Below are 14476 nucleotides of genomic sequence, written 5' to 3' on the forward strand. Positions count from 1 at the left end.
AAACATTTCTTAATCTATCTACCCAACACATTTATTAATCTTAATTTCTAAGTTATTTGAGTTTGAATTTCTTTATTTACTTTACTGAAAGTTGAGTTTCAACTTGCCAACACTACTGAAATACATGAAAAAATGTGGTGATCTAGTTATATAAGGTCATGTTAAATATTTAGAATAATTAAAATGTTATATGTTCAATTTTAAAAATAATAATTATTGAAAGAGTTAGCCACACACCTAAAAAATTTAAGATTTAGTTTTTTATAAAATATAAAGATACTCTTAATAGTATCAAAACTATCCGGATGAAAATAGAAAAAAAAAACGGTGGAGACATCAGAACTAGATAGGTCCCACAAATACACCCGCTCTATTGCTTCAACTGATTCTTTTAACCGTCTCTGGCGAAGAGCACGGAAAGAAAGTGGGAACAGCATGAACCAACGTTTCTTGGATCAATCAAAACAACTATTTCCTTTTTTCCATTTTCTCAGTAAACAAATAGCGACGAAAAAAAGAGAAAATAATATTCGTCGCTAACAATGGGGATTCATCAAACCATGGATTCTCTCAGAGAGAGATCATCGTTCGTGAAGGAATCTTTACACAAAAGCCAGACCATCACTGATAACATGGTTTCCATTCTCGGTTCCTTCGATCACCGCCTCTCCGCTCTCGAAACCGCAATGCGTCCCACTCAGGTAATAACATTTTTCACAGATGATTGAAAAAAGCGTTATTCGTTTGTATAGCACGGTTCTGATTCAGAATTGTTGGAGAAAATGCATCAGTTATGTTTTTTATTTTGCTCGTAACTTGACATTTCAATTTCAATTATTGATCAAGCATTTTTTCAGTGTGTTTATTTTTTTAAGTGTTTTTGTTATCTACTTATCTCTGTTTTTCATCATTATTAGAAAGTTAATGTGATTCGGATTATGCGATATTTAGGGTTTCGTTTGATTTGATTCGTTTATATTTTAGATAAAAACACATTCAATTCGAAGCGCTCATGATAATATCGACAAGACTCTAAAAGCAGCAGAGGTGATTTTGACGCAATTTGACCAGACCCGTAAGGTAGGTCTCTAATTTGGTTCATTACCATTTCTGATCTCAGATTCTAAACTTGATGTGGCAATGTGCTATAGAAATAGTAGTTACTGGCATGGTTTTATAACATTATCCTGCAATTGTGGTGTTAGAATTAATATAATTATCTTATTTGATTTACGGTTTATTCTGAGGTGATTATGTTTATTTCGATTGATTTGATTTGATGTTTTGTTATTATTCTGTTATTGGTCCTTGTTCCTTGATTGAAGTTGTACTCATAGTTACATGATGATAATTCTCTAATTTATAAGGTAAACTGCATACTACATACTAGAACTAGTAACTATCATTGTCCTATTATGTATTTGTACCATAATTAAGATAGCCATCTTATGCTAATTACATTATAGTTTACACTTTTCCAAAACTCAGATCTCCCTTTTAGCATTTAGATTCTAGTGGAACATAATCGCGTGTCAAATTTGTGCTATTTTAATTATTTGAACCAAGTCATGGTTTCCTGCTGTATTTATTTACTTCTCTAAGCATTTACATTCATGTTATGACTCTATTCTGGAAAAAGAGATTTTCTAATAAACTGAAAATATAGCTTCTCGAAAAAGCCAAATTTCAGACTTTTCTTGCTTCTGGTTTGTCGTAAAAGCCCAACCAGTCTCAACTCTCAAGTATTTTTTAAATTAAAATAACGTTTTTTGTGAAAATTTTAAATAAACGGAGTCTAAGCAATTTAGTAAATTATTTATGTCTAGGATTAATTTCAGATCTCTCTCTAGTTTTATTTTTTAGTTATACAAGGAAAATCTATGACGAGTCAATACATGAAGCTTCTATTTTGTAAGGTCCGAGGGTAAATTATAGAAGAAAAATCAGTATGGAAATAATCAAAGTTGACTCGGAAGTTGATAGGTTCTAATATAATCTTTAATTGTAATACTTCTATTTGATGTTCTAGGATACAGTATGAAAATGGATACAGTATGAAGTTCAGTATTGAACCTTCGACCAATGTTTTACTGTGTTGATCTTCTTTGTATTGCATCTGTAACTTCATATTTTCTTCGAGAGATATTGCATCTGTAACTGAACCTGTGCACTTTTATGACATTTTTAATGGTATTTTCTAAATGATATTTAATTCAGTTAAACTAGTTTTAGATATTAATAACTTTTCATGATTTTCATTCAAACTTGATTGTTAGGCTGAGGCTAAAATACTGCGAGGGCCACATGAGGATCTAGAAAGTTATTTAGAAGCAATTGATCAGCTGAGAGCGAATGTTCGGTTCTTTAGCAGCAAAAAGAGTTTCAAAAGTAGTGATGGTATCATCAACCATGCGAACAGCTTGCTTGCCAAAGCTATCTCAAAGCTGGAAGACGAGTTCAGACATCTTTTAACAAATTACAGGTTGGTGGTCTATTCTCAAATTTGAAGTTCTGTTTTTCCTCTCATCATACTTGTGTTGATAATTGTGTTTGAATTATATACTCCACTCTTAATCTGTTTGGGCTTCAACCCTGCGTAGCTCTAAAATCCATGAACCAAATATGTGCAAATTAATATAATTGATGAGGTTAGATGGACATATTTCTTCAACAATTTTACTATCCAATAAAGCCTTTCTTGATATATTGATGACATAGTATTTCATATTAAGTGTTTCTACCCAAAAACCTTTGGAGGGTCCAACATTTTGTGTCAAACATCTAGCCCTCTTTGTAAGTCATTCTCTCTATAACATCATTTTTGTTGAGGATTCTTCAATAAAAGTGTTTTTGAATGTCATGTTCCTCACAAAATTTCTACATTTTTCTACGAGTCTCATTTTAAACATCTAGCTTCCAAATCTTGAACTTGACATAAACTTCTTACTTATCTTTTAGAAAATACTCTGACATTATGAGAAAAGTTATCAATGAAGGTCACAAAATATCGACAACCTCCTAGATATGGTTTATGAGTGGATACCATTACATCAGTATGGATATAGTCTAGCTTGTATTTGTTGATTCCTTACAATAGTCCTCTCTTGCATAGTTTTGTCATAACAAACACGTTAATATGACTCAAATATATATGTCATGTAACACCTTAGTATTGACATACTACTATAGCTTAGTGGTTGCGACCGAACAAAATTAATGACAATAGTCCCATGAGGTCATGAGTTATGAGTAGATGTCATTACATCAGCGTGAATATAGTCTAACTTGTATTTGTTGACTTCTTTCAATAGTCCTCTTTTGCATAGTTCTATCAGAACAAACACGTTGATATAACTCAAATATATATGTCATGTAACACCTCAGTCTTGACATGCTACTGTAGCTTAGTGGTTGCGATTGGACAAAATCAATAACAATAGTCCTATGAGGTCATGAGTTCGAGTTGTTTTGGTTCCCTCCTATGTAATAAAATACTATACGAGTATTTATTTTAGCTTGAAAGGTGACACGCTCTGTAATTTCATTGGCCTAGAGGGGTTACATGTCAAGCACCACAACCTGGTAACACCATAGTTTGAATCTACTAAAATCTCTTCAGTCATTCTAACAAATCATGTAAGTCTTTTCTAAAGTATCATAGTTAGAGCACATTTGCATACTCGACGAGTATTACTGTTCCCAACAACTCTATAGTTGAATCCATTGGCGTGCAATCTCCCGAAACAAATCAAATTCTTCTTCAAGTCTGGTATATACCTAACCTCAGATAACGTCTTCACAACACTATTATCCATCAGAATTATGATTTCTTCCATGTTAACAATTGCACGTGCTTTATTATTTCCTAGATACATGAACCAAATTTTCATGCCCTGTATGCGGTGAACCATTCTTTGTTTGACGTCTAGTGGTGAGAGCAACCAATGTCAAGTATCCACAGATTCACACTCTGATTTGATGATACATATAGCATATTACCTTCACAATTGTAATTGAAATCATCTTCTTTTTTTATGTGCAACACTTGCAAATGTAGATACTTCATCTTTCCTCACCATCTTGTGAGAACCTCATTTATTAGAATAATCTTTTATTTAATGCATATTTTGTTTGCACTTAGAGCATTGTACTAATATGCTACCCTTAAACTTCCATATTTTCTTTTGATAAGACCTCATATGCCTTGCTTCCTCTTCCACACTTAGATTTCCTTTCACATACAAATCATATCCCTTATACTGTCTTTGACTATGGGATAGAGGTGTGATCGTTATCTCATTCAATTTGATTGAGTTTTTCCAATGTTGTCTTCAAGTGTTCATAGAATTGGATAAATAACATAACAAAATTATTGTTGTATCCTCATACCAATCTTCACATCAAATTTATGTAAGTCATTAATTACTTGATTGAAAGTGTTGATGTGTTGTAAGTCTTTGTTTCAAGTATAACTTGTTTATTAGAGAGACATAAACTACTTCTCTAATGTCTCCTATACCTATATTGGTGACGTCAAAACCATAACATGGTACATCACCTCATCTCATAGAAGAGTTGTATGGTTCTAGTAGTTGTCTCCTTCAATGATTCCTAATTCAATTTATTCATATTATCTGGCTTATTCTCATGAAGCGCCTTAGATAGACGTTATTGATCTAAGCATATCCTTAACCTGTCTTTGCCACAATCCAAAATTATCAGTTTCATCGAATTTTCCCACCTCAAATTTGACACATTGATAGAGCTATTTGACACAAATTGTAGGAAACAAGTGAATAATCAAATACTAAAAGAGGCTAAAGAGAAAGAGAATAATAGGAGTTTGTTAATAGATTCGCCTAATTTGTGCCTACGTCGTAGTAGTATCGAGTAGCTACCATCGTATTATAGAAAAAAGGATTTGTGTTTGTGTCTGCTATTATCATACATCATTAGGTTTCCATAGCAAATATATAATCATCTACCCAATTATTCACATTAGCATAAACTCATAACTTATAATTTTATTTTCATGAAAAAAGATATATTTAATTATTCCAAATATAAATAGAATATTAAATTAAAATAAAATAAAATTAAAATAAATATTACATGTCCAATTATAAATAGTATTAAAAAAAAAGAGTTGAAAATTTTGATTTTAATTTATCTATATATTTAGTTACTCTACTTATTATTTCTTTAATAAATAAATAAATAAATAAATAATAAATATTATATGTTTTTTAATTATTTTTAAAACGTCAAGTTACAAAATTAATTTTATTAAACCTTTAATAAATAACTAAATAAATAATAAATATTATATGTTTTTTTAATTATTTTTAAAATTTCCTCAAGTTACAAAATTAATTTTATTAAACGTTTAATATCTTATGTTGTATATGATATTGTAATCAATATTGTGAAACCCGAGGACATCAAATCAGAAGATGTTTCGTATTACGTTTAATCGGTTTAAATGGTTAAAGTCGGACCGAATAATTTCATATATAATTTATCATTTTTATATATAAATATATAGTTATATATAACTACAAAATTTTATAATTAATATTTATGTGTAATAATATATTGAAATAACATCTTTCCATCGTTTTTTGAACTGAGTAAAACAAAACATTAGAGTAATATTTTATTTTTTTAAAATTTTAATTGAATCGTCTAGTTCATTTCCCGGGTTATTCTGGTTCAACCGTATTTAATGCGGTCGAACCGGAATTTCTCCGGTTCAAAGCGGTTCAACCCTCATTAGGTTAAAACTACAAACCAAGACCATTTTCAAGTCCGGTGAGTGGTCAAATTGATTGGACCACCTAGTCCTGTCCGATTATTACAACACTGATAGTAATTGTTTTTAATTTCTCATTCTTTGTTACGAACTAATTAAATAGTCACATAAATAAAAATATAAATTTTTAAATAAAATATAACATTCTTATATGGTTGGCGTGTGATAGAGGATGAGATATCCTCGAGAGGACACTGATTAGTTGTCCTCAATTTGTCCTCATTTCTTGTCTCAACTATATGAAAATTGACAATTAGTTAAAATAAAAATTTATAAAAATAAAAACTAACAATTTTATATTATTGGATATACGGGCGAGTAAGACTCAGCCTGACCCGTAGACTCGTCTCAACTCAATAACTTAGAGACGGGTCTGACCCGTCCAAATAAATAAAAAAGGACAGACCTGATTAAAAAGGACAGACCCTTCGTCAAAAAGGACGTGTTCGGGTTTATGTTCGGGTCACCCGACGCGTCCCTTTTAGTTATATATTGGCATGTTATTATCGTTTCAGTTCACCTGACCGGTCCCTTATTGACACTTTGTTGTCATTTTAGTTCTCATGTGTTTTTTATCATTTACAAGATCACTTCAGCTTATGTTGACACTTGACAATTTAAATTGTTCTGAAATTTTCAATATCTTCTATAATTTTCAGTCACGTGATTGTGATAGTTTTTAGTTTGAAGAGTGCAACGTACAGTTTATAGTTTATATATTGATGTATGTATGATGCATATTTTAGTTGAATATATATACAGATTGTGCATGCTTAAAGATTTGAGAAAAAAATCTACATTTGTCATTCTCCAATCAGGACACGTCTCTATCTTGACTCGTGTTATTTTGGATTCATCCTTCACGTGTCTCATCCTAATTAGTGATGGGGTTCGGGTTCAAAAATTGACCAATCAATATTTAGGAACATGTGATGGACATATTTAACCCATCTCACGCTTACCCCTAATTGGATGTATGTTATAGATGAGGGTCACATGTCTCACTTAGTGTCCTCACCCAATTAAAAATATAATTTAATCAAAAATAAATATTATAATAACATAAATTAATATTTTTATATTATTCGATGATCATATCTTTGTCAGAATGTTATTAGGTAAGGAGACTGTATGTATATATATTCTTTTTGTGACATAGGATTCGAGTTCAATTTTGGGAATGTCTTTCAACCTCTTTAGAGGCTACAACCTGCAAGTTACAAGCTGAACTTGGAGGTAGATGCTGAGTTGCGCAACAGACAGAATATGATTCATCTTATCGACTCTTTATTCTCTCTTTCCCCTTCCTTGCCTAAAACTTTTCAGTTGAGCATGGTATTAGTGTTGTTCGCTTGTACCATTCTCAGTGACAGTCTCAACACCGTTCTTTTGTCAAATTCCCAATAACGTAGATATCCAATAAGACGCCACTCTTGCCGCGTTCTCGTTTTTGCACCGTCTATCTCTCCAATAATACTCTCTCTCTCGTGGTTAAGCCCAGAAAGGCCAGGATCCAAGATAGCACAACCTTACGGCTGAAAAACCTGATTTCCATCGACCTCTTTTATCATCTCTGGTTAAGCCCAATTTCATTTGTTGGCTGTTTGGCTTCCTTGGGATGTGTTCCTGGCATTTTTTGTTGTTGTTATCACCACCTTGTGATTGTTTACCCATATTCTAGGCTTCTAGCGCCTGCTTCTCTGTTGTTTGCCATGCTGATGTATTCCTACAAATGAATCATGTTATAGAAACAGTTGTGGCCAGCCGTCGTAGATGCAGTTGACCTTCATATCACATTCTTTGACGCATTATATTTTTAGCTGATCGTTTTAGGGCGCTTATTTTTAACAAGCTCAAGCACGGATACAACCAAAGCATCTCACGATATCTTTGTTTTGTCTTAAGAATATTTATAGTACCTAGATGATCCCTTGGGATTTATTTCCGATCATACTCACAGGTTTTTCGTGTCTTAAGAGTGAAGAATATTTTATAGTACCTAGATGATCCCTTGGGATTTATTTCAGATCAAACTCACCGACTTTTCCTTATTAATATGTCTAGAAGTTTACTATTAATATGTTGAGTTTCTCTTTTGCATCACATTCCATTAAGTTACCGTTTCTTTACATTTTCGTCATTTTTGTAATTAACATCTATCTAATTTTATTGAGTCTCTATTCTCTCTTTTCATTATTCCTTGCTACAACCCTCCAATTCCACGGAACTAAATAATAAATGAAGAGAATATCGAAGAAGAAAGACAAGGTTAAGATGGACAATTGTGTATGGACTCAGTTAATTGATTTTGTTTGCACAATTCCTTTCATATGTTTGATTCTTGGTGATTTAATTCAGCCAAGAAGCTTTAAAGGTAAATGCATACTATTTTTCTCTACTAAAGGTGTATAATTTGACCTTTTTCACATGTAACTCGATACAGACACAGCAGACTCCATTTTGCAGTTTTACATAAATTATGTAGCTATTACTTAATGAACTTTCACTCGAAAATGCAAAACCTCTTGCACTTTGTTTTGCATCAATAAAAGTTAGCAGCTTCATAAAGAGTAATTGTTACTTGTGCATATCTCATTTTAGATACTTGTATCAGGTTCTAAAATGTTTATCATGATAATTAGTTTAACATATTCATTTTGGATTTCAGCAAGCCTGTAGAACCTGACCGCCTTTTTGACTGCCTACCGAATTCTCTAAGGCCATCAACTTCTGGGAAACAAAGTGATGTTGGTAGCAAAAACCATTCTGAAAGCAAAAAACCAAGCCTTGAAACTGTCACTTTCACACTTCCAACCCTCATTCCACCAAGAGTTATACCTTTGCTACATGATTTAGCACAGCAAATGGTTCAAGCTGGCCATCAACAACAGCTCTTTCGAATCTACAGGTAGTGGCGACCATGTGCTTGCATGTTTTTTGTTGTAAAGCTGGAAATTTATGTATTCAACCTTCGAATAAGTCTGCCATCATTTCTTCTAAAGTTTGATTAAATCATGATAACTATAAGTTCCTAATGTGTAGAGACACCCGTGGTGCGGTCCTGGAACAAAGTCTTAGGAAGTTAGGTGTAGAGAGGTTGAGTAAAGATGATGTTCAAAAAATGCAATGGGAGGTTTTGGAGGCTAAGATTGGGAACTGGATTCATTACATGAGGATTGCTGTAAGGATGAATATGACTTTCCTATTTTATCTCTTCTGTTTTTGTCCTCAATCATCTTTCTAATTTTACTCGCACAGGTCAAATTGTTATTTTCCGGGGAAAAGAAAATCTGTGATCAAATATTTGATGGTGTTGAGTCCCTGAAAACTCAATGTTTTGCGGAAGTAACTGCTAGCAGTGTGGCTATGCTTCTTAGTTTTGGAGAGGCTATAGCCAAAAGCAAGAGGTCACCTGAAAAATTATTTGTTCTTCTAGACATGTATGAGATAATGAGAGAACTTCAGCCAGAGGTATTGTTACGATTATATTTCAGGACTATGTTTTTCACTTTTTCCTAACTCTTAAGTTTTGGATTAACCCCACCTAGTGAGATAACGACTTGGTTGTTGTTGTATTAAGTTTTGGATTAAAAGGACAGTTACTCTTTGGGGCTTGATATAAAATCAATGCTCTCGAAGTCATCATATTTTTTTGAGACTCTAAATTTATCAGTTTGGATTTTGATTGCCCAGTTTAATTTGAAAAAGGTTTATCATTTGAAGGCTACCATGACAATACAGTGAATCTAATTGTTAAGAAATCTTCCTTAACAAGCACTGAAGACAAGAAAAAAGTGGAGAAGAAGCAAGTGAAACCACTGTACAGTATATGATAAGGAAATAAGATGTTGATAAATAAATTTATTTTTAATGTAGATTTATGCCGGCATGACCTGATAACTAATGTAATTGATTTTCAATATCTGCTATGAATTGTTAGTATCTTGTAGGCTTGATGTCGATTTTGTTGTTGACATATACATGAATTTAGTTATAACCTTGATTATACTCGTTTTATTCTTATGAGCTTTCTTTACTATTTTCTTCTTTTTATGTTTTCTAATTTACTCATTTATTTTGCCTGGGGTTGGGTTTATTATGCAGATCGAGACACTTTTTGAAAGTAAAGCTTGTACTGAAATGCGGGAAGCAGCAATGAGTTTGGCAAAGCGACTAGCTCAGACAGCCCAAGAAACTTTTGTTGACTTTGAAGAAGCAGTTGAAAAAGATGCAACTAAAACTGCTGTATTGGATGGAACTGTCCACCCTCTGACAAGCTATGTGATCAATTATGTGAAGTTTCTCTATGAGTGAGTGATTGTGATAATCAAGGGCTGGCTGATTTTTGCTCTAGTTTTTGTATGTGCTCGGACGTGAATATAGCTCCTTTTCAAAATAGTTTATTTTTTGGAAGTTGGGGCACAAAAGAAATGGCAATAGTTCCTCTTTGCTAATGTGGTTATAACTTCGGGAACTTGACCCAATTACCATTCATATTCTGCTATTTCTGAGTTTTTGGGGATTTGAATTCAGTAACTTCAAAAAATGGTAACGTCATTGAACCTGAGCCGTTAGATGCAGATTTGATGGTTTAGATTCTGAATTGTGTTTTGATTCTGATAAGCCATCCGATCTTTAATGGCTCGGAATTTCTGAAGTTACCAAAGTTACTAAAATCCAGATTTGGGTTCTTGCTAAATTGGACTTTATTGTCCTTGCAAATTCAATTTTTTAGCTGTTCTTGACTTGTATAAACTAACTATTTGCTTATTTTTACCATCTCATTGGGGATGCTGAATGTGGGCAGTTATCAATCAACTCTGAAACAACTTTTTCAAGAGTTTGATCCCAACGATCCAGAATCTCAGTTAGCCTCTGTCACGACAAGGATTATGCAGGCTCTCCAGAATAACCTTGATGGAAAATCAAAACAGTATAAAGATCCAGCCTTAACCCAGTTGTTTCTTATGAACAATATCCATTACATAGTTAGATCTGTAAGAAGGTTAGTTGTAGTTTTTTTCCCCATTTACCCTACTAAAATATTTGATATTCTTTCTGGATTCAATACCATTCTGCTTATTGTACTTACAGGTCTGAGGCAAAGGACATGTTGGGGGATGACTGGGTGCAAATACACAGAAGGATTGTACAGCAGCATGCAAATCAGTATAAAAGGATCTCTTGGGCGAAGGTGAATTTCTAACTGTTTAGTTCATTGTGCCACTGAATCTCTGCTATTTTTGGTCGCTCTTGAGAATCTTTTCTGTGAACATAAATTATAGATACTGAAAATCTGATTCATACATAGAAATATCCTTATCTAACCTCTTCTCTCCTCTGAAGAGGTTGAGTTCAAACTCCTCCACTGAAAGTTTGGGAAGATACCTATTGACATATTCAGTGTTCCTCAGCTTGAAATGTTATTCAGAATTGTTAAATTTGTTGTGGTATTAGAGGAGAGCAATCAGAACCAACAGGAGCTGGTTCGAGTCTTCTGGATGAAAAAAATTCCCTCTAGGGAGCTAGACCACCATCTGCTTGTTTTATGTACTACTTTCACAGTAGATGGCTATTCATGATACTGATCCAAATCACCATTGAATTGAAGTATTCAGCTGCTTGTATAACCAACATTTTATTAATAAATAGTGCAACTTGATCCTGCAGATTCTGCAGTGCCTTACTGTCCAAGGAACTAATTCATCTGGTGGTGGGGACAGCAACAGTGGAGTTTCAAGAGCAACGATTAAAGATAGATTCAAGACCTTTAACATTCAAATTGAGGAACTTCATCAGAGACAATCTCAATGGACGATTCCGGACAGTGAGTTGCGTGAATCTCTAAGACTGGCTGTTGCTGAAGTCCTATTGCCTGCATATAGATCTTTTCTTAAACGCTTTGGGTATGTTTCAGTTATGCTATTTTTTCCTCTTTGAAATCTAATTATATTATATCCTGCTCTTGTTGATAAGCAAGTAAATCTTTCAGGCCAATGATTGAGAATGGAAAAAATCCTACAAAGTACATCAGATACTCTCCGGAGAATCTTGAACAAATGTTGGGTGAATTTTTCGAGAGCAAGACGTGGACTGAACAAAAGCGGTGAATAGTTGTATTGCATAGATCACATTACTTCATAATTTGGAAACTTAGGCACTGATTAAATGATTGGTCAATAAATGTTAATGTATTGTCCTTCCACTGTTATATTCAAAAGAAAATCGGATTCCTTTCACCTTTTAATCCTTCTTACCGATCACTCAGATTGAGAAATAAGCATTGAAGGTTTCTTACACACTTAATACTGTGTTCATATTCTAATGAAGCTTAGCCTTTTAGGACCATATCATTTCTCTGAAACATCTAAAACTTCATATGCTGTCATTGAGCACCAACTTCATATGAATAACTTTAACCAACATGTTGATTCAAGTGGCAAGGTTTGTTTCTCATTAACCGTAGCTTCAAATTTTTGTGAATGGGAAAAATGAAGTATTGGGACAGTTTGCCTCTATAAATGGTCTTATTAGAGAGGATCTTGTGTCAGGAAATTGAGACATATCTTACTATCGGTAATCTCTATCCAATTAGCTTTACATGTATTAGGTGGACAGTGATCATCTATCCTCCTTCATGTTCCATTTTCCTATCTCGGTTTAATAAAAAAGTGTCACTTAATTAATTTTTTTTAAAAAACATTAAATAACATATCTGTATTACTTGGATAAACAGAATTTTTAAATACACATGTATCAAATGAAATAAATAAATAAACCGGTCTCAAATTAATTATTGATGATTCTCATAAAACTAAAAGCCTGAAGTGAAAATTTGAAATATAGTCCGAAAGAAAAAAGTTAGATACTCTTTAGAGGTGTGGCTATTTGTATATTTTGAGTGGTGTATTTTACATTTGTCAATATACTATTGCACCATCAATGTAAAGATTTATATATAATTACTATATTATATATCATTTATTTGGACTACTTTTTTTAAAAATAAATGGTAATTAAATATAAATGATAAATAATATATAAAACTCATACATTATCAATACAATTATTTTCTTCTCTTATCTATATTACTGGCTCATCACCAGATACAGATCTTTTAAGAAGCATATAGGAACAACCTTCCCCCTGTCATATTGTAATTTTTTTACCATTATATAAATTTTGAAATCCTTTGCAATTATTCATAAGTGATTTGTGCCTTAAAGTCTCTAAACTAAACATATCTTCATCTCAAACCATCACCTCCTGGGATTATGATCTTCTTTGTTCCAATAATAAAGAGACAAGTACCTAAAAACATAGAAAAAAAATTAATAAAACACTTTTATCTTTTAAATATAATAATATCATACTTATTCTTAAATATAAATACTAAATCAAGAACTCGTCTCTCCATTTCAGGAGAGGATTCTTTTCCTCACTTTCCATGTTTTGCATCTCACGTACATATTTTCTTATTTTGTTTTTATTTGTTTGGTTATTATGTAGGGTATTTGTTTTGGTCCATTAAAAGTCTGAAGCACTTAAAACGAAGCCCTATATTTAGTTTCCTATGTCTGATATGTATATTTTGATTTGTAATTAATTGTTCATTCCACTAATTATAATTGACCGAGTAATTAATTTTAGGTGTTTTAGAAGTGATAAAGTTATCGGAAAACACATAATTAATATCTACAAGGGTGTTTATAAAGTATATAAAATGTTATTTTGAAACTTTGTTATAATTATGTATGCTTCTTTCCATTATCAGTATAATATTATTACTTGATGAATTCTGATTATAAATTTAATTAAATCTTGTTGTACTCAGAGACTTTTGATCAAGATTTGTCAGAAATGTTGAAGAGAAAATATTCAAATAAATACACATAAAGCAAAAAACAGTCCCTATGCATTTGGATAAAGTTTATATGCGTAAGCATGCATCATTTTCTTTCTTTACTCGCTAATTTTTACATAGAGCATTGCATTAAATACTGAGAATAATATGGGTGCTATATTTTATTAAGAAACTATTTGTGAATGGATGACCCATATCTAAGTTTAGATGTAATCGTATCAAAGTCACTTTGAACACTTGTAAGATGATTATAAATCCAGATTTATATTAAGGGGAATTCCTTATAGTTAAATGTCAGATTTATAATTAGAAAATTCATTTTACATTTTCATGGCCATATTCTTTACAAAAAATAGTACATACCATTTAAACATGGAGCTGTCAACTACAACTGTTGTACCTGTAGTTGAACTAGTTAAATATTCATCTTAACGACTGTGTGCTTAAAAAGTTATTGACTCAAAATTATCATATATCCCTAATCTGAATTTGACGGCCCTGAGCATAGGGGAGCCTAGTTGGTTTCCTGCCAAGTTTTCTTATATATGTAAGTATCTTGAATATTTTGTATGAGATTGAGAAGTCAAGAAGGTACTGCAAGTAATTAAGCTTTAAAACATGGTACACACAATGCTTCCAGTTGCACATTATTTGCCAAAAACAATTAAGTAAAGGACAAAAGATAATGAATAGAGAAGACGAGATATGTTAAAGAGAATCGATCAAATGTGCCTGCACCCCAAAGAGTATTGAGCGACTATCAATATATTATTAGCGATAACACAAATTTGTGAGGTTGA

The 14476-nt window shown here is 32.4% G+C and overlaps 1 protein-coding gene across 1 annotated transcript; it reads left to right on the forward strand.

Moving 5' to 3' along the window:
- The first annotated feature begins 312 nt into the window (after positions 1 to 312).
- Positions 313 to 12023, forward strand: LOC109341001 (exocyst complex component EXO70A1). Its single transcript, XM_019578784.1, has 11 exons — positions 313 to 701; positions 985 to 1080; positions 2277 to 2482; positions 8481 to 8720; positions 8855 to 8993; positions 9071 to 9283; positions 9917 to 10122; positions 10620 to 10817; positions 10907 to 11006; positions 11483 to 11718; positions 11805 to 12023. Exons 1-11 carry the CDS (start codon positions 543 to 545, stop codon positions 11920 to 11922), a joined length of 1911 nt encoding a protein of 636 aa, XP_019434329.1. The 5' UTR covers positions 313 to 542; the 3' UTR covers positions 11923 to 12023.
- The last annotated feature ends 2453 nt before the right edge of the window (positions 12024 to 14476 follow it).

The sequence above is a fragment of the Lupinus angustifolius genome, unplaced genomic scaffold (assembly GCF_001865875.1).
Source record: "Lupinus angustifolius cultivar Tanjil unplaced genomic scaffold, LupAngTanjil_v1.0 Scaffold_320_2, whole genome shotgun sequence".
NCBI classification, from domain to species: Eukaryota; Viridiplantae; Streptophyta; class Magnoliopsida; order Fabales; family Fabaceae; genus Lupinus; species Lupinus angustifolius.